Consider the following 13750-nt stretch of genomic DNA (forward strand, 5'->3'; position numbering starts at 1 on the left):
CCCTAAAGATGAGAAGCCACGCTGGAGGAGCCATCGTGGAGGAGAGCCTCCACCTGGGACTGGAGCCGGCCTGGAATGCGGAGAGGTCTCCAGCTCAGAGATGAAACCACGGTTATCTATTGTTTAATGATAAAGGGAGTATAGATATATGTAGTTAAGCTTTTATTAATTATTATGCATAATGAAACAAACTTATTAACTTGAGAACTTCAATGACAAGGTATTAATAAAAAAAAAGGACATAATTTTTGTACTAAAATTAGGTTTTATTAATAAACAAGTTTAGAGTTGGTGATTTTATTAAAAATAATTATTCATGGATTACCCACAACATTATTTTTACACTAATCCATTAAATACTAACTAAATACATTAATGTTTTTCTTATATCATATTTCTTATGATATACATAATATTATATTTTAATTAATCCAATACATACATCGTACGAGCTATTACAATGATCGTGAAAAGACGATAAAGGTGAAGGATCAGGATCCATAAAAAAACACTAAAAATTTATCTTCATTGAGTTATACTAGCATTTTATCCGGTACCCACTAAACCTTCCATTGTTTCCATGCATGTTCATTATTTTAATCTCAAAATCAAAAGGCCTTCCATCAATTTTTCATTTTTTTTTGTTTATTTATATTCACATGCAATCTATTTCATTTTTAAAAGAGCGAAGTGTACACAAAAAATATTATAATGTAATAAGCTATGGAAGAATCAATTACTTTCTTTCATCTCTTTCTTATTATTAGGATTTATGTTTGAATTTGATTTTGAATTCAATCTCTTCTACCATTGTAATTAATTGGATATCTATCATGACTTCTTTTTTATTTTATTCAATGGAAAGAAAATTTGAGAGAAAGGAGTCTCTGTTTATAATTTTTTTTTGAAATTATACAATAAACGATAAACTATTATAATAAATTAATTACAGACTTTTTTTTTTTTTTTACTAAAGATCGGATTGAAACTCGAACCCGCAACCTCTAGATAAATATGGAGAGACTATGCCATTTGAGTTATAGCTTGTTGGCAATTACAAACTAATTTTATTATAGTTAAAATATTAACACTAATTAAATTTAAGTAACTCAAGTTACTAATATAATTAATAATCAAATTTTAAAATATCAATTAATAAAAAATTGAGACGTTATAAGAAATAAGTTACATGTTATTTTAGAAAAGATTGGATAAAACTCACTTAAAATTTATTTTAAGTGTCATTGTTATGAATATTTATATTAGTATCGAAATTTAAATTTAAACTCCTTAGTTTAGGATTAATATGTTTTAAATATTTAAGTTATAATTTATAAGTATGTTTGTAATTTCTCTAATATTTAAATAAAAATTTTATTTTTATTATAATAGAGATTAAATATAAATTTTATTACATAAGAAATTGAATTAAGATATACAGTGGTATTATTATTTTTATGTTTTTATTTTGTATATTATCGTTATGAGATAAAATGATTTTTTTTTTTAATTTTAGATTCTGCAGAATTAATAACAACAACTCTTAAAGTTGTGAAATAAAAAAGTCCTTGATTCAACCCCTTTCAAAGCCAAACTATAACCTTCAATATTAAAGGACATTTGGAAAATCTGGTTTATAACACAGATTTCTGATCATAAAACACAAGTATATGTCCACTAAATTAACGTGGTGATGTGGCGCTGGTTATTAATACATTTAATTATTAGTGCGTGGCAAAGGGTAGTACTGTAGTAGCCACCCACTATGTAGAATGCTAGATTCAAACAATTTTAGTAGTATCGACCAAAAGAAAAAAAAAACAATTTTAGTAGTGAAAACAAAAATATATATTAAAATATTTTTTTTAGATATTATTATATTTATAATTTGAATATAATTTAAGAATTTAATTTTGATATACTGTCAGTATAAAATAATTTTACATATGTATTTAATTACGTAATGTCACATTAATAAAAATAACTATTTTTTACGTTGATCCTGTGAATAATCATCTAAAAGAATAAATGTAATTATATGACTGTGTAAAATACTTTATACTGTCAATCCATCAAAATTAAACTCATAATTTAAAACTAGAATTATGTATAAGTATAAAAAAATAATAATTTTATTTATATTTACAATAATTATGTATAAAATTTAAAATAAAGAATATTAATTAGAATTCAATTAGAAAACCAAACTCCAAATCATAAACTCTCAATCATAAATTCTAAATTATAAATCTCACATCTTAAATTCTCTAAAAATTAATGATCTTTTTACAATAAAAAGTTAGTTAATGTTAAGTAACTAAAAGTTAGGTTTTTATATTTTTATTATTTAATAGATAAATAATATTTTTTTTATCTTATCCAATTTTTGAAAAAAAATATTAATAATTTTATTTATATTTAAAAAATTAAACTTTAGTTTAATAATTAACTAATTGTTTAGTTTTAAAAATAACATTATTACTACTTATTATTTTTTATTTTTAATTTTGATACTAAATTATATTTAACAAGATATATATATTTTTGCATATTAAACTTAATAATTTTTTAAACATAATTCTCAAAAAAATCATTTATAATTTATTATTGGGACAAAAACAATATAACAATAGAGACAAATATATTTATTATATATAATTAATAACAACTTTTTAAAAGTGAGGCAAATGCACCCTTTTTATAAGACTGGATTCATCCGAAGGATGAAGTACTACCAATAATACGTGCTGAGCTGTATTAAATATTTAAGGGTTTAATTAATATATGCTATAAGAATATATGATAAATTTATTATTAATAAAAAAATTTAAATATTTTTATTTAATAAATATAAAATAAATATATTAAAAATTTAAATTTTTTATATTTTTAATAAAAAAATTATTTTATAAATTTAATCTACGTCCTTATAATACATATTAGCTAAATCTAATATTTAAATATAACATGTTTGATGCGGTGGCACAAGAAAAACTGCTTTTGAAAATTATAAGATATTTGGACATTCTAGCTATAGACCAACACGTTTAAAAAACGATTTAATATTATTCTTACATCTTACTTCATCCGTTATTAATACCTCCACTTACACTACCTATAAATCTTAGAATCAAATTTTTTTTATAAATTAAATTTAATTAAATTAAATAATAATACTTTAAATAATATTAATTATAACTAATTTTTGTTATGTTAAATTAACTTAGTTAGATTTACTTACAAAAAAATTTAAATGTATAACATTATTCTAAATCAAAATCATATAAATAAAACGTATTAAATCAAAAGTATATATTTTTTCCTTTAACAAACCTTTTGGTATAAGCTTAAATAATATTAAGGGCGGTTACTATAAAATTAGGCAAATATCTCCAACAGCTTTGTAATAATAGATCAATAACTTAATAATTGTAATATAATATATTCGAATTCACACCCTTTACATTAAAAAAGATAAAATCAGCACACACAAAAAGTACATTATTTATTTTAAATACACATTATATTTATCTCACATTTTTTTATTTTAAATGTCAAAGTATTTTTATAGGTGTCTACCACCACCAATTTTCTAAAAACCAATGTATACCTATTCCATTTCAAGTAAAGGAGAACGCAACTCTTGAACACGACGAGTTATATCTATTGCCAAATTTATTACACAGAAACATTTGGTGTCCACTGCGTGGGGCTTTTAAATCTAACCCCACTATTATTTTTCTGTTCAATTTTTATCCTCTTTTGTAGATTATAATAAATAGTGGAAGAGCAAAATATCCACCTCCTCCACTTCTTCCTACTGAGATTAAACTATTGGCTATCAATAAATCGCTAAGAGCAAAAGTGCAACAGGTGATTGAGTTATTAAACCAGAAACAGAATGGTCGAAGCGTTGAGAAGGAACAGAAAAATTTTGATAATCGTGATAACGATGACGATGATCATAATGATCCATGAGCATCTTAAGTACTTGGACAATTTTTATAGAAAATTGATGACTTTTTCTTGGTAATTATATGATTTTTAAGGCTATTCTATTAGTACTTTGATTTTCTTGGTTTCATGATTTTTGTAGAAAAATGTTAGGAAAAGAGAAGCAAAAGCACAAGGAGGAACCAATAATTGAAGACAAGTGTAAAGAAAATTCATGGAAACTGTCAACCCTGACCTCTTCACACTCCAATGAGCATAGCTAGCATGAGTTATAGAGGTCCAAATGACGCAGTTTCAGCGGCATTAAAAAGCCAACTTTTAGAACATTCCAACGATATATAATAGTTTAGATGCTCTCTAGTTTTACGGTATTGAACGTCGTGACATTGGCACCAATGCCAAACCGCTTCCCACTTTCATTATCTTGTGGGAGAAGTGGCATCTAACGCCAGATGCACCAAGTTAGATGCTAGAATCACCAAGTTAGTCCAAAAGCACCATTCCTTGTTGGAGGGCTAACGTCCAGCATCATCCCTACTGTGGCGTCCAACACCAGTGCAGCGGCGTCCGGCGCCATAACCTCCTACGGCATCCAACGCCAAGTCCTCCGCACTCAATGCCAAGCCTCCAGCAACACTCCAGGCTTCCTGTACTCGACACCGTTTCTTCGGTATGAAACGCCAAGAAATTAGCTCTAAATAATATTTTTTTGAGTCGATTTAAAAAAAAATCAATCTTATTTAAATTTGAGAATTGATCAATCATTCTGACGAACATCTAATATAAAATTTTTATATTGACTGTTAAGTATTAAAAATTGAATAAAAAAATTATGTATGTATAATTTAATAATTTAATAAAAATAAATAAATATTATTTTTATATACTATTTAAAAAAAATTAAATTGTAATAAAAACACTTGTTCTAATAATACTAGCTTAAAACGGTCCTGCAGCTAAAACTATAATTGATCACCTTTTATTTGACGATAATTCAATACTTTTTTTTAATATAAATAAAAATTAATAATTAGTTACAATTAAAATTATTTTTTTAATTTAAAGAGTTTTCTCTTTTTTTTTTTCTATTTCTCTTATTCTTTTACTCATTCTATCTCTCTTTTATATCGTTTATTAATAATTAATTATAAATTTAACAATCAAAATTTAAATTATTAAAATTAAAATTAAACTAAAATATTATAATTAAAATTAAACTAAAATTAAAATATTAAAATTAAAATTAAACTAATATTAAAATTAAATATTAAAATATTATGTATATTTTTTTAGTTTTTCATTTAGTTTTAAATTTTTATCGTTTATTTAATTTTAATATTTTCACTTGTCTTCCTTCAAATAGTCATTACATATAATTTGAAGGGAATACTAATATTGTGATTAATAATTAGAATCAAGATTCAATTGTTTTAAAAAAAATTGATGTTAAGTTAATTTTATAACTATTAATATAAAATTTTATATATAGAGAGAGAGAGATCATTTTTAAATAACAAGCATGAAAATTAATTATTTTTATTTATGTAACAGACTTAACACCTAATCAAATATAAAAATATACATATTAAATTTTTTCAAATTTTAGATAATGAATACTAAAATTAATTATTATTAAAAAACTAAACTCTTTTATATGAAAATAATAACTAAAAAGCTTATTATTTGATTTTTTTAATTTATGGAGACCTGATCTTTTTAACTGACGGAGACTTTTATCTCCTATGAACTTTTTGTAAAAGTAGTTTAATTCTATGAATTTTGTTCTATAATCTATAATATTAGGACAAAACCGACATAATTTTAAAAAATTTATATTCTCGTAATGTTATCACGGGTAAAGACACTAGTTATATACAAAATTTAAATTTAATAATAAAACAATAATGTTATATCACATTTTGCGGTTTGAATTAGATTGTATCAAATTAATTTTCAGTTTTGAGAACGTATGAAAAAATCGATCAAATTCATGCATTTCATCAAAAATAGAATCTAATCTAATCTAAATTTATACCATTTTAGCCTATTTTCAATTTGAATTTATTGAATGAATAATTTTTTTTTAAGATTGATTTGTATTGAAATTAAACACCTGTATATGATAGTGATAGATAGGGATGGCAGCACCACCCGCGGGTATCCACCCCACTTCTACTCGCTCAGGACGAGTAATTACCTGCCCCATATTGTGGTGGATTTTTAGTAGGGCGGGTTCTTGGACAGGGCAGATTAGACGGATTTAGGTAATATCCGCCTACCCATATTGGTATATATATAATATATATAATTTTAATATATAATATGTGTAATATATTGGTAAAGAAAATTATGCTAATTTGGATTTTTAACAAAATTAACTTCCGTTGCAAATATAGTCCAAATCGGCAATGATTTTAAATTCAAAAGATAAGTCACAATTCAAAACAAATATAAACCGAAAGTATTTAAACTCTCGGATCGTCTTCCCTAAAAGTTGCAATGAAATGCTCTATTATTGGTTTTGAGGGATTTGGGGGTTTTGGGATAGTAACAAACAAGAAATGTAAATAGCAAGACAATAAACAAGCATGCAAGGAATTAAATGAAAGCAAATAAAAGCAATGAAAATAGAAATTAAATGGTAAAAAGAGCTCCCGGCAAGAATTGGGGAATTAAGGATTCCTATCCTAGTTATGGACCACAAACATGGTAATTGTGTAAAACTAATCCCAATTAGTCAATCCTAACATCGAGAATTAGTCAAAATGACATAATTGATCTCAATTCACAAGTCCTAGCCAACTCTATTAATGAAAGGCTTAGAGTTAGTGGAAACTAAATCAACTAACAATCCTAATACAATGTGAAATGAACATCCACAACTCAAATTCACCTAATTACCCAATTTTTCAACCAAGAGTGTGAAAAATTATACAAAAGCTAAAAAAGATATTTTATCAAACACGTAGCATGCATAAAAGAAAAAATATCATAAATTGCAATAAAAATAAATTCTATAACTATCAATTGTAATAAATGATAATAATAACAACTCAAATAAGTATTAAAGAAACATAAAACATCAAAATTGCATTAAATGAAATTAAAAGTAACAAGAGTGTTCATAAATATAAAAGTGGCAAAATTGAGAAATTAGCAAAAGAAATGAAGATGATCAAGACAAGAGAGTAAGAAACATAAATGAAACTATATTAAAACAAGAATTAAATGTTGAAATTAAAGAGAAAGTAAACTAAGAACCCTAATTCTAGAGAGAAGGGGGAGTTTCTCTCTCTAGAAAAACTAAATAAAAACATGTAAAAACCTAAACCTAAGTGCTCCCCCTTTCACATAGAATGATGACCCTTTGATATAGCACTCAATCAGCTTTAGAAAGTCCTAAAACTAGGCTCTGGAGGCCCAGAAATCGTCCTCAGCGATTTGCATTAATGAGGTCACGTGCTAGGACTTGTGCGTACGCACACTTGCTGATCTTTCACTTGTGCGTGCGCACAGATTGTCGTGCGTGGGCACACATGCTGTTGTGCTTCTTGTGCGTACACACACTCCAATGTGTACTTCTTCTTTGTTTTCTTTATATTTTTTCCCTATTATTGCATGCTTCTCCTCCACTCTTATAAAGTCATTCCTATCTCTTACACCTGAAATCACTCATCAAAAGCATCAAGGTATTGAATGGAATGAAAGTGGAATAAAATTGGTTAAATTAAACACAAAATAGCATATTTTCACAATTAAGTTCAATTTAAGGAGAGAACACAAAAGTATGCCATTTGGATGAATAAATGTGAGTTTATATAATGAAATCCACTCAAATCAATTTAAAATTTATCGTCAAATATGGATTCATCATATATGTAAAACAATTAGTAAAATGATTAATAATATTGTATCATATTTAAAATTTTATTTTAATTTATACTATGTATATGATGATGGTTATATAAATTTTAAAATTTTATTTTATTTATTGGATTTTAATAATTATAGGGACGGATAGGGTAGAGACAGAATGGATACTTACAAGCTGGGTTAGGGTTCAATTTTTTACTACCCGTATGTAGAAACGAAACAAATTCTATGCGAGTGTAGGATGGAGCAGGATCAGATAAAGCAAAAATCTACTCCTATCTGCTCCGTTACCATCCCTAGTGATAGAAACTTTTACGAAAAAATTATGCTTTGTTGAAAAAATGAAAAATGAGAGTGATGATGAAAAATAATTTGGCATAATAATATTTGGGGTTAACATTCTTTATTAATTATTTGATGAAAATATTGTTTTTCAAGTTTTTCGCTAAATGTTTGGGGAAGAAAAATGACATTATCCTAAAATAATAGAAATTATGAATCCAACAAAACATGTGACAAGAATAATATGACAAGTCATCACCGTTAATTTTATTTCTAAATCAAAGTCGAAATCCCAAATTGAATTCCTACATAAAAAAGTAAAAATTTACGTGTAATTATTTTTACGTAAAATTGATTTTTAATAATCATTAAATAATTTAATAAATTTAATTAAATTATTATTTAATAATTTTTAACTATCAACTTTATATAAAAATAATTATATATGTGACTCTTGTAATATAAAAAATGTTACATAATCAATATTTTTTCAGCATTTATCTTACATTCAAGACAGCATTACTTATTTTTCCATTTTTTTACTAAACTTATCATTCTCCTAGCATTTTCCTTTCTATATATATAATAGCAAATATGCACCCAACCAATATCATACCATACTACTCCACCTTTAGTAGAGTGTCTTAATCCAAATACTTCTAACTTCCCAAAGACATGGAATCTTCTTTTACCTCCATGATGCTCTCTCACCCAATTTTTTACTTCTTTTTCATGCTGTTTGGCATCATACTCCTCTTCATCAAACTCCTCAAACCCAACGATTCAAACAAGAAAGCAGAGAAGCATAGGCTTCCACCAGGTCCCAAACCATGGCCTATAGTTGGTAACATCCCTCAAATGCTTGCAAACAAACCCACTCTTAGATGGTAAAATACTTTTAAAATTTTTTTGTTAAAATATATTAATTTTTAGACGAATTTATTCTTAACGAGTTCTAATAGTATCCGTGACTCTAAATCTAATTTATTCGTAGACTCGTAGTAAATAGAATATGTGCACAACTACAGCTTAAAAAATATTTAAGAAAACAATTCAAAAAAAAAATTATGCTAAATCCAATTTGGTTAATAGATGCGGATCTCTTGTATTTTTTGAAAAGTTTAAACGAATAGAAAGAGGTAATACAAATAGTTATATCTTTAATTGATTATATTATGTGTATATTAAAATCAGTCATTAAAGTTAGTCACTAGTATAAAATATATGTTAGAATATAAATATACATTAAAAATAAAAATCACACATATATTTATACACAAATACATTAATAACTGATTTTATTGAGTGATTTTGTATATGAATAGCACTTTTGATCTTTAATGCACTCCTTAAGTAAAACACCTTAAACTTTTAAATCTTAAACCTTAAATTTGAATAATTAATATAAAATACAATAAAAAATTAAGATTTCTTTAATTGATAAAGAATATAACATCACTCTTAACCTAATAAGGAGCATTTAAAGATGAACTATCTAATGATAAAAAGTTTGGTTAATATATAAGAAATACTAAGTTCAAACTTCAGTTCTAGTCTATATATAATAAACAAGAAAAAATTTCTATTAATTAATTTATTTCATAAATTCTTGTGAACATTATTAATATAAAAAAATAATTTATAAAGTGACTAATTATTTTATTTTCATTAATAATAATAATAATAATAATTATGAATATGAATATTTATATTTGTAGGAGATTATGATGGCAACAATAGATAATCCATACAACAACATTGAATGGGTGCTGGCTGAAATGTTAAATCAACCAAAGCTACTTCAGAAGGCTACCGAGGAATTAGACAATGTTGTGGGAAAAGAAAGGCTAGTGCAAGAATCAAATATTCCAAAACTCAATTATATAAAGGCATGTATAAGAGAAGGTTTTCGACTTCACCCAATCGTTGACTTCAACATTCCTCATGTCTCCATGGAAGACACCATAGTTTCTAATTACTTCATTCCAAAGGGAAGTCATATCCTCATTAGGAGACAGGGTATTGGCCAAAATCCAAAAGTTTGGAAAGACCCATTAAAATTCAAACCTGAAAGACATTTGAAGAATGATGGATCTAACTTAACTTTAATTGACCCTAATTTAGAGACTTTCACATTTAGCACCGGAAAACGTAGTTGTCCTGCGCTTACACTTGGTTCTACAATGACTATTATGTTATTTGCAAGGTTGGTGCATGGATTCACTTGGACTGCACCACCCAATGAACATATCATTGATCTTTGTGAATGTGTAGGTGATACTTCAAAAGCTAAGCCACTTGTAGCATTGGGAAAACCAAGGTTATCTGCAGAGGTTTATCACAAATTGGATCAAAAGAAAAATATCTGATTAGGATGTCATCTCTACTAGCTACTTAAAGTGATGTTAATCTAGAAAAAGAGAAGTCAATTAATAAAACTAGTAAGAGTAGTTAATGTTAGAGTAGTTGATAGGTCTAGTGACATAAATAGTAGAATTATATATGTAGTCTCTAATTCGTAACTACTATGAATAATCAAATTCCAGTGTTCAGTTTTTATTTCTTTGTTCTCCCTGTTTGCTAAAGGTCTTTAGGAAATACAATAAGCTCAATTGATATGAACAACACAATACATTATTAAATAATAAAAGTTATGAAACAAGTACATAAATTAATCGAGATATCTCTCTACTCATTCATTATTATTCATATACATAATAATGCATGCGACTCGATTAAACATATTATTAGAACGATATAAAAATATGACATCAATTTATATTACTCGATCTCTTATTGTATATTTGTAAATTAATTTGACGAATAATAGGGTTTTTGCTTTTATCATATTGTGATGGTATGGTATCAAAGCTCAGAAAGAGAAAGAGAGATCTAATAGACTGATTTTATAGAAATGTGAATGAGAAAAATGATTTTGTTAGCTTATTATTACATTAATTTTTAGTCTTATATAATTAATAACTCTTAATAAATCTGAGATTAATACTAACAATTATTATCTAATCTCATAATTAACTAACCAACTCTGCAAGCTCTATTTATTCCTGAGATCAGGCACGGACCTACACACGTGAGTAATGGGCACTCTCTCTCTCTTTCTATATATATATATAAAAGCTCTATTTATTCCTGACATCAGGCACGGAATAAGGGGCACTCTATATATATATATATACCTTTATTTTAGTTTTTTAAATGACTCTACTATAAATAAACTAAACTTAATTGCTTAAAGCTTTAAATTTATTTTTTTAACCTCGTTAAATTTAGTCTTTTATTCTTAAATTTCAGCCATCACTTTATTTTTATTCTCTTAAACACTCTTCTTAGTTTTATATTTTCAATTTTATTTTTCTATTATTTGTTTAATTGTCATATTCTCTTTATCAAAAGGTAAATTTTAAATTTTTTATATTTTTTTATATAGCTCTCTATGACTTTATGTATCTTCCAATTTCATTGTTTCTCTTTTTGATATTTTCAATTACAAATTTTAATCAAGCAATTATAGTTTAATTAAGTATTAATATAATTTTTTATTCTTTTCATGACTTTGTACATTTTATTTTATTCTCAATTTATTGATCCTTATTATTTGTTTTTATCTTTTGTTCTATTCTATGTAACTATGTTGCATATAAATTTTTAAAGTGAATTGATCAATTTATTAATTTAGAATATATATTTTTTTATTTTTAGAAATAGTAATGGAGAAATATTTTTAAAAAAAGTTGCCACTAGAATCTAAAGTCACTTCATTAGTCTCTTCTAATAAAAAGAAGTTCTTAGAATTCAATGTCGAAAGCCTGGTAGCTGATCCTAAACAATGACCTAAAATTTTAAATTATAATCTAAATGTCAGAGATGAAGTTAGACGAACTTATTTATAAAAAGGTCCTTGTCAACCAAAAGAATGTTAGTGTTGCAAGTATGAAGAGTGTTGAAGTTAGTCCCACATTAAAGAAAGCAAGGAAGAGTGAGGAGTTTATAAGATAAGAGACCCATTAACTTGACACCTTAAGATTTATTGTTAGGATTTGGTTGAATTAGTCCCACATTGCTTAGGATAGCAAATGGAGTGGGTGGCCTAGGCTATAAATATGGACTCCATTTGCTATCCTAAGCAATGTGGGACTAATTCAACCAAATCATAACAATAAATCTTAAGGTTTTGAGTTGGATGTGGTGTCGTCCCATTTTATGTTATCTCACTTGATTCCTCCCCGAAATCTCCACGGTGGCCCCAACAAGTGGTATCAAAACCGATGGTTTAATCGGTCTGGTTTAAGGGGTATTCAAGGTGAAGCATCGGAAGTCTTCCCGGCAAAGGTGGTTCGGGCGGCGTGTCCCGCGGTGTTTTGCGACGATGTGATGGACGAATACTCATGTAGTGGAGGAGCTAGAAAGAGGGGGAGTTGATGCTTGATATGGAGGCTCACACTTGAGGGGGAGATTGTTAGTGTTGCAAGTGTGAGGAGTGTTGAAGTTAGTCCCACATTAAAGAAAGCAAGGAAGAGTGAGGAGTTTATAAGATAAGAGACCCATTAACTTGACACTTTAAAATTTATTGTTAGGATTTGGTTGAATTAGTCCCACATTGTTTAGGATAGCAAATGGAGTGGGTGGCTTAGGCTATAAATATGAGGCTAAGTTCTCCATATTTTTTGCACCAGTCGAAAACACTTAAAGCTTGTATCTGACTTTTCTTTTTCTCTATACTCTTTGATTAGAGAGTGTTGTGAGGTGTGCTTTGAGAGTGTGGGTGTACTGGGGTGCCGGTGTTAGAGAGAAAGAAGTCTGTGTTGTAATAATTTTCACATAGTGATATTCTTTGGTTGTCATTTGACAACGACCGTGGTTTTTTTTCTCCAGTAATTGGGGTTTTCCAAGTTAAATTCTTGTGTTGTGATTTTGTCTATTTTATTTCTTTGTGAAAGGTATTTTCTCAAGGAAAAATGGTGTATTATTCCCAACATGTGGTATCAGAGCTTCGGTTCGATGAGATTTATTCTTAATATGCTCTGTGGTTGCAGCCTAGTCTGACCTTTCACATCAGAAAAGAATTTTGTCCTGTGACTTTATGTTGATCTTTGGTTATTGTTGTTGTTGTTGGAAGGCAGTGTGATACTGTGAGAGTGCAGTTTGGAAAGGTTCTGGCTAAGGAAAGACTTGGTATTTAAGTGTGTCCATTGTGACCCACCTCTCTTTCCTAGGGACCCTTCCTAGTGCACGGTCTACAGTTGAGTTATACTATTCCAGTATACGGTTGCAATAATGTCAGGATATTCAAGTGCTGTGAAGCTTGAAATAGAGAAATTTGATGGAAGAATCAATTTTGGCTTGTGGCAAATACAAGTCAAGGATGTGTTGATACAATCAGGTTTGCACAAGGCGTAGAAGATAAGAAGTATCCTCATGGTATTGCCGCACTGCCATGGATAAGGATAAGTTGTGGCAATCGGGTCCACAATTGCACACGGGCATTGGTTGGCGTTGAGATGCAAGGTGTGTGGCGGAGTTATGTCGATGGCTGAAGAACTTCCAGGAAAAGCCAATTTGGAAGTTGCACCATGAATTTTCAGCAAGGTTTCGATCTGTACCAAGACGAAATGCTTGGAGT

General features: G+C 27.6%; 1 protein-coding gene across 1 annotated transcript; it reads left to right on the forward strand.

Annotated features, from left to right (window-relative positions):
* The first annotated feature begins 4570 nt into the window (after positions 1-4570).
* On the forward strand, positions 4571-10478 carry CYP79A4P (cytochrome P450, family 79, subfamily A, polypeptide 4). The gene is made up of 2 exons (XM_088502351.1): positions 4571-4624; positions 9828-10478. The coding sequence occupies exons 1-2, from the start codon at positions 4571-4573 to the stop codon at positions 10476-10478; spliced, it is 705 nt and encodes a 234-aa protein (XP_088358477.1).
* Positions 10479-13750: the final 3272 nt, after the last annotated feature.

This window comes from Arachis ipaensis, chromosome B1 (assembly GCF_059453495.1).
Source record: "Arachis ipaensis isolate K30076 ecotype BB chromosome B1, ASM5945349v1, whole genome shotgun sequence".
Taxonomy (NCBI): domain Eukaryota; kingdom Viridiplantae; phylum Streptophyta; class Magnoliopsida; order Fabales; family Fabaceae; genus Arachis; species Arachis ipaensis.

Coding starts and splice junctions, on each gene's coding strand:
- CYP79A4P (XM_088502351.1), top strand. CDS start 4,571: ATGCCAAGCCTCCAGCAACACTCCAGGCTTCCTGTACTCGACACCGTT. Junction 4,625..9,827: donor TACTCGACACCGTTTCTTCG/GTATGAAACGCC, acceptor TTATATTTGTAG/GAGATTATGATGGCAACAAT.